Genomic DNA, 13,347 nt, shown 5'->3' on the forward strand with positions numbered 1-13,347 from the left:
GGAGGTGGAATTGCTACTGCACTTATATTTGGCATCAGAATGTATAGAAGATACATTCTGATGCCATTACCAGATTCAACCTTTCAAGCCCCTGGTACCCTCTATCACATGCCATTTCAGGTAATTATCCTTTAGATAATTACCTGATAATTTCCTCCTTCCAATCTATATTCCTATAGTTGAAGTCTCCCATGATAAATGCTCAGCTGCACTCATTGTGCTAATCTGCCATCAACAATATACTTTGTCCTATTGACCTCCATCTCACACCAGATAGCCTCAAATAAACCATCTCTTGAACTCCTATTTTTGTTGGTTGAAATTCAACCATCATCAATACCCCTCCTCCTACCCTATTTCCTCTATCTTTACTAAAAACAGAAAATCACTTACATTCTATCCCCGTGACTAAATTTTCTGTCAACCAGGTCTTGCTGAAGCCAATAATCTTTGGCCAAGTCAATCTGACCAATGCCAACAACTCCTCCGCTTTATTTCCAATACATCAGGTATTCATGTGCATGCATGCCAACATCCTTAGGCAACAGTTATTCTTACATAATGTCATTACCAGCTCATTCATATTCTAAATCTGAGAAGCTGCATGCACTGGTTCACACAGTCACTATTGCACTCGCATTTATTTATCCTAGGGATGGTTATTTCTGCAATACCATTCCTGTACTCTCACTCATTTGTCCCAGTATTGGCCAGACACATGCTTGATTGCATCCCCTCCCAGTATCTTTACTTTATTTGATTTTGCATTTCCAAACTATCACTGAACGTTTTCTGTATACATTAATTACGAAACCATTCATATGCATTAGGCATATACAAGTCCTTATGTCCATTAAATTCACTCCATACCATTCCTCTTGCACAATCTTCTCAGTGATTCAACAATCATGGCACTTCTCAATTCTGTCTTATTATACCAAGGCAGCACACCCACAATCTTTACTTTCTTACTTTTTATTTTCATATAATCTCTCATCATATTTCTCACCTTTCAAATCATTTGTGCCTGCCAAAACAATCAATTCTTTCACTTCTTCCTTTTGCAGACCAGACCAACAGCTTCACTAATATCCTTGATCTTCACACTTGGAAAACATGCTTGCATCATTTTCTCATTATGTATACCTCTTATTATCTTACTTTCTCTTTACTCCCAGTTTCTAATGCTTTTATACTTTTCTTTCATTCTTGCTATACCACACACCAATCATTTCTCTAGTCATTCAAGCTCACATTTTGTCCTGTGAAGGAGTGTGCTTAAGCATGCTATTTCTCTCTGAACTGTCACCTCATCATCTACATTAACACTTTCATTTACTTTCTTCATACTCTGATTCATATTTGGTATACTATCATTCACTGCTTCCACTATTTTCTGTACAGCACATTCACAATCCTGCATTACATCCTTCATATAGGTCACTTCTTTCTCCTACTTTTGCACTCGCTCATGAAACACTTGTTTTTTTTGGTAGAGCAAGGGTGGAAAACATTCACATGCTTTCCAACCTTGCTCTACCACAAAAAACTTCCCAAAATCTGGGAACCACTAATCGTCAGAGGTTCCAATTTACATCCCAGGCTGCACCACCTAGTAGGACTTTAGAGTCATCATAGCCAAGTGTTTCACTGAGTATTGTGTTGCCTGCATGTGTCGTGTTATTTGTACTCCTTGAAGATGTCTCAGTGATAGACGAAATATTGGAAGTTCTTAAAATAAAATTAGTTCTTAAATCCTTTCTTAGAGCTGTCAATACTCCATTAAACCTCCAAAAAGATTCATTCCTAAACTTTGTGATTGGATTTCCAGCTTCCTCTTTGAAAGTCATGAATGGCTTTCAAATTTCTTTATCAATGCTATTCTGCACTCTCACCTGCACGCTTTTACATTAATCTCCTCTCTGATATCAAATTCTATTTGGTTTTGCTTATGAACAGTACTCTCCATTCCTCTTCAGAGAGATCGTGTATAGTACTCAAATGACAAACTTCAAGATCTGCCAAAACCACCGTTTTAAGCACTGATCTCCTCACCATTCTCAAGTGGGGGTGAATTTAACTTAGTGAATTTTAATGCTATTAAAAGAGTCCTGTTATTACCCACAAGATCTTAATTCAATCCCTCTTACTTTTGATAATGTTCCAGTATTTTTTTCAAGATCAGTTTCTTGAGGAACTGATATTGAAAAGATCTCTCTTAAAAAGCCTTTGGTATCCCAATCTTTAATCTTATGCTTCTTTACACTTCTTGCAGTAATTCTTTCATACCATATACTTTTTTTTCCCCAGATCATATCTGCAAAACAGTCATTTCTTTCATATTCCCTCTCTGCATCCTAACAGCTTCACCAATATCTTCAAATCTTTGCACCTGGGAACATTATTTCATTATATTATGCTCTCATCGATCATCATATAAAACTCTCCTTAGCATCCTTCTTACAGACTGCATTCGCTCTCATTACAGCAGTTCTTTTGTTTCTCTGCTGTACCACTTGCAGTTGTTTTTCCAATCATTCAGCTCAAGCTTTGCACTGGGAAAACTCCCCTACAAACAAGCTCTCTCACTAACTCTCTTAACCACCTTGTCTTTCTTATGAAAGATATTCCATTACTTATTTCATGTTATCAGTCATACTTTGCTTGCTTCCAGTGTACTTTTTCTTCTCACCTGTCTTGCACTTCTAGCATTCACTTGCCAGCACATGGCTACACCAGTCTCTTCCTGTGCACAAATCTTTTTGCTCTTCATGAAGAAGATGTCTCATACATACAGTACTGAAGAAAATCCCTAATATTAAACTCACCTAGTTGCATCTTGGCCACTATTGTTCTGTTATGTATTGGCACCATGCCAAACAATATAAAATAAGCACTAAACAAGCAAACCCTCCCTCTCTCTCTCAAACTACTACAAATGAATCTAATACCACTAATTATTTTCAACATCCTTCTACTCCACAGTAATTACATCTAAACTAAGGATCCTCTCTACTAAACAATGAGATAATGGAGAAAACAAAAAATATTAAAGTATACATTCTTATTACCTTTTAAGATTTTGATTCTTCTGAGTGAAAGCACGATCAAACCGTTTAGATACACGTTCTGATTTTAATTCAGGACATGCTGGAGGCAAGTTTTCTACTGTCAGTGTACCTTTTAATCCATGCTTTAAAATTCTAGAACAGAAAATATATTTTTTCATCTTATAAAGAGCATCTATAAAAAAATACGTAAAAGAAAAAACTGCAAACATCAGATATCATAGGCAGATAAAAACTTCACAGAGGTTTTGTGAAATATTTTTAATTTAACAATTCTTGCATAAAAATTTTAAATAATTTACAAAATGATTTCAAAACAAAATGGTGATTATGGTTACTGAAATTTGATTCCCATGAATAATTGAGAAAAGGTTATTCTTAAGGAAAAGCCTATATAAGACTTTAAAGTTTTAAAATTTCATTAAAAGAACATGATTCTGATCAGACCTGTTTATCTCCAAAGAGATAACATCCTTCCCTTTCCCCTATAAAAAGTGGCTGTCAAGTTGAACAGTTCCGTAAAATCACACTAATGAAAGGTGAAGTATAGCCTATTACCATCCCCATGAAGATACTGGAGGATGGCAAAACATTCTGGAGGCTATTGGGAGAGAAAAAAAAAAAAGCAGCATAGAAACAAAGGAAGGAGTACTGTACAATGAATGAATGAATGAAGGAGATAAAGGTGACAAGAAAACTGAAAATTAGGATGTTCTAGATGTCTGAAGTAATTATGTTGAGCTACTGTTAAATGTAGTAGAAAATATTCAAGTGAGTGCAAACAGGAATACACATCAATATTTAAGATAGAAAAACCTATCAAAAGCCTGAAATGTGGAAAGGCAGTTAGAATAGATACTGGCCAAAAATGTTCAAATATGGGAGGTATATAAGTTTTGTAGTGGCTACACTGCATAATTCAGAAGGTTGAATTCCAGATGATTGGGGCATAGCTCTCGTAGGTCCCATTATAAAAAAGAGAATAAAACTGGATGTGGAAATTAAAGATATTTCTCTACTAAGTGTTCCAGATAAGACTGATACAATTATATGGTATAAATGGAAACATAACTTAAATATAGACTGTATTGCTCTGTAAGTCAGCAGTTAAAACTGAAGAATAGTTTAATGTAAAATCAGATGTAAGACAAGGGTGAACACTATCTCCACTCTTATTCATTATCTATATGGATTGCATTAAGAAAATGTGACATTAAACCTGCTATTTAGAATCAGAGGTAGCAAACTTCACTTTGCTTTATGCAGATGGACTCCTAAACACATCCAATAAAGTCTCAGGATTCTCTAAACTGAATAACAGCAGAAACAGATTTGGCATAAAAATCAGCAAAAAAAAAAAAAAAAGAGAACAAACTAGCAGCTGCATTCCAATTGAGGACTTATAGAACAAGTAAAATATTTCAGCTATTTGGGCAGTTTTTAGTGAAGATAGCAAATTAAATATGAAAACAGAGAACAGAATAAGAAATTAGCCAAAATATTAAAATTAGCAGTATAAAAGACAGTGTTCAAATCAGTTTAAAGTTATGGATCTGATTAAAAACCACAGATATGAAAGTTCCAAGAAAAATTAGAGGCTTGAACAGATGCCATCATTGGTGGAATCATCTTCACTTTTAAAAATCAAGATATTAGGAAGGAACTTGTCATTGTTAGCATATGTGGTATGATCACTTAAACAGAATAAGAAAGGGAAGGTTAGCAAAACAGCTGTCTGATGCTAAGATAGAAAGAACGACCAAGATCTAGATAGACTGATTCAATCAGAAATGTAAGCAATATGAAGTAAATACTGGTTCTTAAGAATTATAAATATTAAATGTTCTTCTTTTGGATAATTTCTTGTTTTATGCTTAAGATATGCAGAGAAATTGCTCTAATTCAAATCTGGTTGAAATTTGCTCCAAAGGAGCATTTGCTTAATAGATTACTTCACCGACTCGCTCCAATCACTTTTCCACAGATGCTGCTCCAGTGAACTTGCCAGCAAAATTCCTCCACTTCCCTCTATCATGTATGATAATAGACTATGCTGATCAACATCCACATACTATTCAGCTCCAAGCTCACTAAACCAACTTCTTTCTTTTCTCTCATTGCACATACCTCTGTTCTTTGAAAGAATCTTCCCATTGCATTTTTCTCCAAAGAATACAGTCTCTTACTCTTCAAGAAACACATTAATAGGTTCTATTTTTCTCTCTAATCACCTGACCAAATATGGCAAGTGTGTTACAGGTCTTGACACCTTTCATGTGTGGACTAAGAAAAATATGGGCTGGAACATCACATGGTTAAACAAAACCCCTGAGAGGTGAGTAGATTGGCAAGGCACATGGCCATCCAACCAGACAGGTTTAAATCCCACTGACAAGAGATGATTATTATTAGGTTTATCGGGAAGATGATTTTCATTATTGATTATGAGGCCATTATCCTATTTACTGAGGCATGACATGTCCATAGGAGTATCTATGTTTGGTATCCTAGGACAAAAGATCTGATTAGCCTAACACAAATGTTCTATAGTTTTAACACCTTTTATGTGTGGCATTTACATTACAGAATGGGGAACCAGGATAGCATGAATATGGTAAACAGACTGCTTGGACAGATATCACGATGCAAGGAGCTAGAATGAAAGGATATTACTGCTTCTGGGAAACAGAAAAATTTAAGATGGCAATAGTATACTATTTACTTAGAGTGAGTAGGATAAATAAAATACAAGCGAACACATTAAATATTAATGGAGAAAGAAGCATGCATTATTGAAAAAACAGAGTGGGTGGATGATTTTACAGGGAATAAACTACAAGCTAATACAGTGACGAGCATAGTAAGAAAGATAAATGAAGAAGCCAGCTAAGCAAGACATGAGAAACCTGTAAAGAAAATTTTTTTTTCATTTTGTAGCTAGGGGACTATAATAAGGGGACTATAACAACATATAGTGAAGCCATTTAGCTATAATTTTTCCAAAATATTCAAAACTAATGAAATTTTTTTTAATATAGGCAAGATGGATGGAGAGAAAGAAGAGTGAAGCAATTGGAAGTGGCTAAGCCAAAGATGATAGCAAGGCAGTGGAATTGAACAATTGCCTGTCATGAATTTTATTGGACAATACTAGAGAATTATAATCAAGGTTGATTTGAGAAATGGTTAAGCATGTGGAATTTTAAGTTAAGCAGAGGAATATGTAAAACTGCAAAGCTAATTAATATTATAACAAGCTGAAAGAAAGACTGAAACACCATAATGAAGCAAGAATCTGCAAGGGAAGGAAGGAAGTCAGCAATTCTTAAATAGTCAAGTATAAAATTGCATAGCTAGAGGGAAGGATAAAGCAGGTGGAAATTGAATGAGTAGCGTCATTAAACAAGATCTGAAAAAAAAAAAATCTGTGGAGGGAGAGACAAAGAGAAGATAATCTGAATGCAGATATAAAGGAGAAGTATGAGAAAGAAGGGCCATTAATAAGACAAAATCAGACAAGCAATTAACTGAACAGCTTAATGAAAACAACTATGGGATTTCCTTTATGTTGCAAGATGAGTGTGTATGTGTCCCCCGCCCATGAAAGTTTGTACCATAAGCAACCTAATTTTTTTTTTTCCTTTGTATTAAATTTTTATTGTTATTATTTTTTTTTTTTATTTAGTCAAAGCTCTACTCTAGAGACCAAACAGAACTTTTTCATGCCACTTCAGGTCTGCAATAAGCTGGACTGGAAGTGCTTAAGATATCACAAAATCTTAAACACTTCCTGTGTAAGGTGAATGAAAACTGGCACTGTTTCTGACCAGGCCGTTTATGAAATAGAAGGGTGACAGAAGAATTTCAAGTGAAAGAATTACTAAGGAATAAGCTATTACAACAGTTTGTTAAATCCAGAACTCTATGGAGGGTAGCACAGCAGTTGAAGAGTTGGGTCTTGCTTCAGTATTAGTTACTTCACAAAGTAACAGTTAAATTAGATATATGAAATGGCTACATTATGATAGTGCTATAACTTGACAAAAGCATATATGTGATAGGATACCACACAGAACTGCAGTATGTAAACTGGAGCAGAGGGGAATAGATATCCATTTCGTGATATCCTTAAGGGATGTACACAGAGGGTTTGATGGAAAATCAAACATTATCTGAGAAATTCTTGGTTTTAAAGTAATGGAATTGAGAATCTTCCATTCAATAGATTTCATATCCAAGTTGGAATTTCAAAGAGCTTCTGGAGTTCAATCAATTTCAATATCCTATGGTTAGAAAGATCTTAGTTCTAATTACATCTAGGATGCAAAGAACCTTTATCATGACCTTTCAAATGAAGGCAACTTACCCAGTCAGTTTCTTGGAGAAAAAACTGCTACAGAAGTGGCAGTTTTTCATTCCGAAAATGATTTTTCATCCAACAAAACAGGCAAACTGGCCAGAAGAATATATACACAATTTATAGCCATAGCAGACAATGAAGATAGGATGGATTAACAGCCCTATCATAAGCAGTACAAGGTTTCTAAGAAGCCAAGTTACTTGAACATGATAGGCCATTGAACCTAACAGAAGGGAAGTCAGTTTCTTGGAGAAAAAACTGCTACAGAAGTGGCAGTTTTTCATTCCGAAAATGATTTTTCATCCAACAAAACAGGCAAACTGGCCAGAAGAATATATACACAATTTATAGCCATAGCAGACAATGAAGATAGGATGGATTAACAGCCCTATCATAAGCAGTACAAGGTTTCTAAGAAGTCAAGTTACTTGAACATGACAGGCCATTGAACCTAACAGAAGGGAAGGTCGGAGAATCAGAGAAATTTTTTTCAATATGTCCTCAGAAAAGAAAAAATAATTATGGAAGGATGATATTGGTTGGTGAAAATAGCAGAATGATAACTACTGCAGAGGATGTAGCTGAGATATTAAATGGGCAATTCATAAAAAGGTATTTGATTCTTGTGAATGTCACATTATGCAGAACTTGAGTGCACTGAGAAGGGAGGCATTGATAGTGAATGAACAAGTATGAAGAACTGAATAAACTTTATGTTAATAAAGCTGTAGGGCTTGATAATATCACCACATATTTGTTTCAAGGAGTTAAAACACCGATGAACCATTTTAACCTAAATTCTAGATTGGGCTAAGTTCCAAAGAGCAGAAAGGAGTGCAAAATTGTTCTGCATAATAAGTGATAAGACCCAGACTTTGAATTATAGGCTTCTGTGTCAGGAAGTTTTGTTAAAATGTAAAGAGGGTAATGATAACCAATAATTTTGAATTGGGTTAACAATAGCAGCATTTCTCTTTGATAGATGGCACAGGGTTGATAAAAGACTGTTTTAACAATCTTATTATTATAACAAGATGACAAATGCATTAGATAAGGGAGATGCATGCAGCATGATATATTTAAATTTTTGTAAAAAAGCCCTTTGATAGACTACAACATGACAAACAGGATTAGATTACATATTACTGTGCTGGTTTGGAGAATGGTTGTCTCTAACGGGTATCAGCAAGTTGTGTATGATGAAGTGATACCTGAGAAGAGGAAAGTACCAGTGGTGTGCCCTAAGGGTCTATTTTGAAGCCATTGCTGTTTGACCAATACACCATTATTTATTTATTTTTTTTTTATGTTGAGCACCATACGAGAGGGGTTGGTTCACTAATGCTGAGAAATATTTGAATTGTGATATACACACACACACACATTTGCTTGCAGTGATGCAAAGTTGGAAAGAACTATGAGTAGCACATATTTTGAAGAAGGATTTTGAATAGACTGGGTGAACGTGCAAGCGAGTCAAGGTTTCCAGCTTAATGTTGCAAAGTGTAAGGTTTAAAAATTCAGGAAGCAGATTTAGGATGCAAAGTATACAATTAGTAGGGATATCTTAGGCAGAAGAGATGAGGGATCTGAGGATGGTGGACAAGAACCTAATTTTTTTTTTTTTTTTTTTTTTTCAGGAAGACTGCTAAAGACAGCATAAGGGATCATGGCAATGATGTGAAGGAACTGATATGCAAAAAAGTACAGATACAAGGGTAGTCTGAAATGTTCTGGGCCTCAACCATAGATGGCAACACTATCACCAAGATTTTATTTTCTAAGTTGGTACATCTGTACCAACTTAGGTAAAATTGAGTATCGTGCAGTTATAGAATTCTACTGTAAAAGAAGGTTTAATGACAAAAGAGATTCGAAGTTTATATAAAAGTTTATGGGCACTCTTCTTCATTTTCAACAATTAAGAAATGGGCTGCTGAGTTTAAACACGGCCATACGAGTCTTGAACATGATCCACATGAAAAACTTTCAAAAAGTGTAACAACACCAGAAATCACTGATCAAGTGCATGATATGGTATTGGATGACTGGCGAGTCAAATTGCATGAAATTGCATTTCAAAAGAATGAGTAGAATATTTTGCATGAAGAATTGCATATGAAAAAGCTTTGCGCAAGTGATGGGTGGAGCGCTTGCTCACAGCAGATCAAAAATGCACTCGCACGAAAATCTCTGAACAGTGCTTGGAGCATTTTAACAAGAATAAAACTGATTTTGTGTGTAGATTTATTACTATGGATGAGACTTGGATTCACCATGACACACCAGAATCCAAACAACGGACAGAAGCCAGCTGTTCAGCACCAAAGAAAACAAAGTCAGTTCCATCAGCAAGAAAAGGTCATGACATCTGTTTTGGGATGATAAAGGCATTTTGTTTATTAATTATCTTGAAAAGGGTAAAACCATAACCAGGGAATATTATTCCGATCTTTTAACCAGACTAGACAAAAAATTTGTGAGAAAAGACCCGATTTGCAGAAGAAAAGAATCATCTTTCATCAGGACAATGCACCTGCCCACAAAGGTGTTTTGCCAATGGGAAAATTAAGGGATCTGCACTAAGAATTGTTGGAACATCCACCCTATTCCCCAGAGTTGGCTCCCTCTGACTTTATCTCCTCCCAAAACTAAAACTCTTCCTCGTTGGTCAGAGTTTTTTTTTTTCCAAATCAAGAGGCGATTGCAACTGTAGAGGGGTATTTTGCAGATCTTACCGAGAACCACTACAGGGACAGGATAATGGCGCTGGAGCATAGCTGGAATAAATGTATTAGTCTTCATCATGCATATCTGGTTTTCTTTTTCCTAATGGCTTGTACTTTAAGGCTTGTTTTGGTAATCTTTCTATTTTCATTCTTTGAACGTGTTCCATCCATTTATGTTTATATTTTTTAATTTTTTCTATTACTGATTCTTGGTTTAATTCTTTCCATGTGTAAAGGCTTAAGTGCTGTGACAACATCATGTTGGAGGCATAATGGATTGTATACAGCACTCAGAAAGGATTAAAAACAGAATTTAATTCTTCCTATATTTTGTCTCAGTCAATGAGACATCTTCAGGGATTACAAAAAAAACTAATGCAACATAAAAACAAATAATAAACAATACTAAGCCAACCACGTGGGTGACACTAAAGTCCTATCTAAGTGGAGCACCCTCTAAGAGTGGTTGTAGGTGGCCTGGAATGTAAAGTGGGACCTCTGGTGGTAGGATTAACAAATATGATAAGATCATATTTGTTAAGATTTGGTTGATTCCTGAGAGCTGCTGCTGCTGATTCTAAGAAGTCTTTCTCTTTTGAATTTGCTATGGTGGAGCATGGTGGTTTTTTCCCCATGAGATCTTGTGGGTTGTATCCAAGACATGGTCAACCAGGCCTGACTGACCATAGTTGTGGTTGCAGATGTATGACTTATGTTCCTCCAGGAACATAAGTCAGTATGTTCCTGGAGACAGTAGCTGATCTGCCTGTCTGTCCAAAGTATGCCAGTTTACAGGAACAGGGTACTTTATAGACTCCAGGCACTGAGAGAAGAGGGAGCTGATCTTTTGTAAAGTGGATAAGGGTAGCAAGTTTGCAGTAGGGCTTAAATGCTGTGTGTAGGTTGTACTTTAAGATCTTGGCTATTTTTTCAGATGTGCCCCCCAGAAATTACAAAAAAACTCTAACCTTTCTGTTCCCGTCCTCCTCGAATATACGGTTTACCAAAATCCACAAACCCAATTCCCCACTAAGACCTATAGTAGATGCCACTAACTCGCCTTGCTACAAACTGTCAAAACAGCTGGACAAATCTGACCCGCTCACTGGACTTTCCACATCCTATATAAAAAACTCTACCCATTTCAAAACCCTCATAGAAAATTTAACCTTAAATAACACAGACATATTGGTAAGCTTTGAAATCTCCTCATTGTTTACCAATATTCCCTTAATTGATACCTTAACACTCTTAAAAAAAGGTTTTTCCTTCTGACATCTTAGATCTCTTTTCCTTTGCCATCTATTCTGGTTATTTTTCTTGGAAGAACAAAATCTATAAGCATATAAAATGAACCGCCATGGATTCCCCCCTCTTGCCAATTTTTATATGGAAGATTCTGAAAAACAAGCCCTAAACTCAGCCCCTCTCAACCTTCTATCTGCTAAGATATGTAGATGATGTGTTCTCTATTTGGCTTCATGGCCCAGACACATTAGCCGCCTTCCTCAGTCACCTCTACGGCCTAAATCCAAGAATCCAGTTCACTATGGAAAAGGAAAAGAACAATTGCTCACCCTTCCTAGACACCTTAGTTACACGCCTTCCCAACGGTACACTTTCCTTCACGGTATATAGAAAACCCACGCACACAGGGGCAGATACATCCACAAACGCTCCCACCACCACCCTGCTCAACAATATGGCATTATTAAAACTCTTACCAAGAGAGCCCACAATCTTTGCTCGTGGAACCACCCTTACAACTGAGCTTGACCACATACACAACACTTTCCTCTCCAATGGCTACAGCGATCACAACATTAAAAAAATAATCAGGTCCTCCCCCATTCCCCGGTCTTTTCTTCAAAAAGAGTTTAGAAATACCATCACCATACCCTACATCCATGGCACATCTGAAAAAATAGCCAAGATCTTGAAAAAGTACAACCTACACACAGCATTTAAGCCCCACAGCAAACATGCTACCCTTATCCACTTTACAAAAGATCAGCTCCCTCTTCTCTCAGTGCCTGGAGTCTATAAAGTACCCTGTTCCTGTAAACTGGCGTACTTGGCTAAGACAGGCAGATCAGCTACTATCTGCCTGAAGGAATTAAAGTCATACATCTGCAACCATAACTAAGGTCAGTCAGGCCTGGCTGACCATGTCTTGGATACAACCCACAAGATCTCATGGGAAAAAACCACCATGCTCCACCACAGCAAATTCAAAAGAGAAAGACTATTCTTAGAATCAGCAGCAGCTCTCAGGAATCAACCAAATCTTAATCACCACCAGAGGTCCCACTTTACATTCCAGGCCACCTACAACCTCCCTTAGAGGGCGCTCCACCTAGATAGGACTTTAGTGTCACTCACGTGGTTGGGCTTAGTATTGTTTGTTATTTGTTTTTACGTTACATTAGTTTTTTTGTAATCCGTGAAGATGTCTGACTGAGACGAAATATAGGAAGAATTAAATTGTTTTTAATCCTTTCTGAGTGCTGTATACAATCCATTAAGCCTCCAACATGATGTTTAATTCTTTCATAATTTCTTCATTTCTTTTGTGATCAAATAGAGTATACTTTGCAGTTTTTCTCATAAACTTCATTTCTGCTGTTATTAATCTTTGTCTTTTTAAGTTGAACGTTGACAGCATAACTAAATACAATCATAGTAGATGAGGTTTTCTAATCATTCCAAAGGGTATGAATATTGCAATAGGTGTATTTAGTCCTTTAGGATTTATTTTGAGAGAAACAAGAACATATTTTTCCTTATCCATATTTTAGCTTAGATGAATTCAGTCTAATTTTGCCATGTAGCAGCAATTTTAAGTTACCTATTTTATGTGGACTAGGCTATAAAAGAGTTGTTAATAAGCATTCACATAATTTACAGTACTTTATAAATCATTTTAAAGAGAATTTTTCAGAGGTGCCTACAATTTGGTTAGTATGACCCCCCCACACACACACAAAATGGGCTAAATGAGATATTTTGGTGAACTTTTGGAAGGCTACCTATTCTAGGCAGGCATGGTTTAATATTTCTCTACTGTCCCTTTAAGTCAAAAGGGAATATCCAATGGGTGTGCACACACGCAATAAGCAAGTGGAGGCGCGTATGTAGTACACTTTTTAGAGCTTTGTCTTATAATTATGTTTATATTTCTCTCTTCTCA

General features: G+C 36.1%; 1 protein-coding gene across 3 annotated transcripts in view; it reads right to left on the reverse strand.

Moving 5' to 3' along the window:
* LOC150099945 (ATP-binding cassette sub-family C member 1-like) overlaps window positions 1-13,347 on the reverse strand; it is a 317,694-nt gene that overhangs the window by 251,094 nt on the left and 53,253 nt on the right. For all 3 annotated transcript variants that reach the window (XM_090403116.1, XM_090403115.1, XM_090403114.1), the window contains exon 7: window positions 3,072-3,203. In XM_090403116.1, coding sequence (XP_090259242.1) covers window positions 3,072-3,203 — 132 coding nt within the window. The remainder of the gene's footprint in view (window positions 1-3,071; window positions 3,204-13,347) is intronic.

Source organism: Typopeltis vanoorti, chromosome 13 (genome assembly GCF_054136105.1).
Source record: "Typopeltis vanoorti isolate ZY-2024b chromosome 13, IOZ_Tvanoo_1.0, whole genome shotgun sequence".
In the NCBI taxonomy this organism is placed as follows: domain Eukaryota; kingdom Metazoa; phylum Arthropoda; class Arachnida; order Uropygi; family Thelyphonidae; genus Typopeltis; species Typopeltis vanoorti.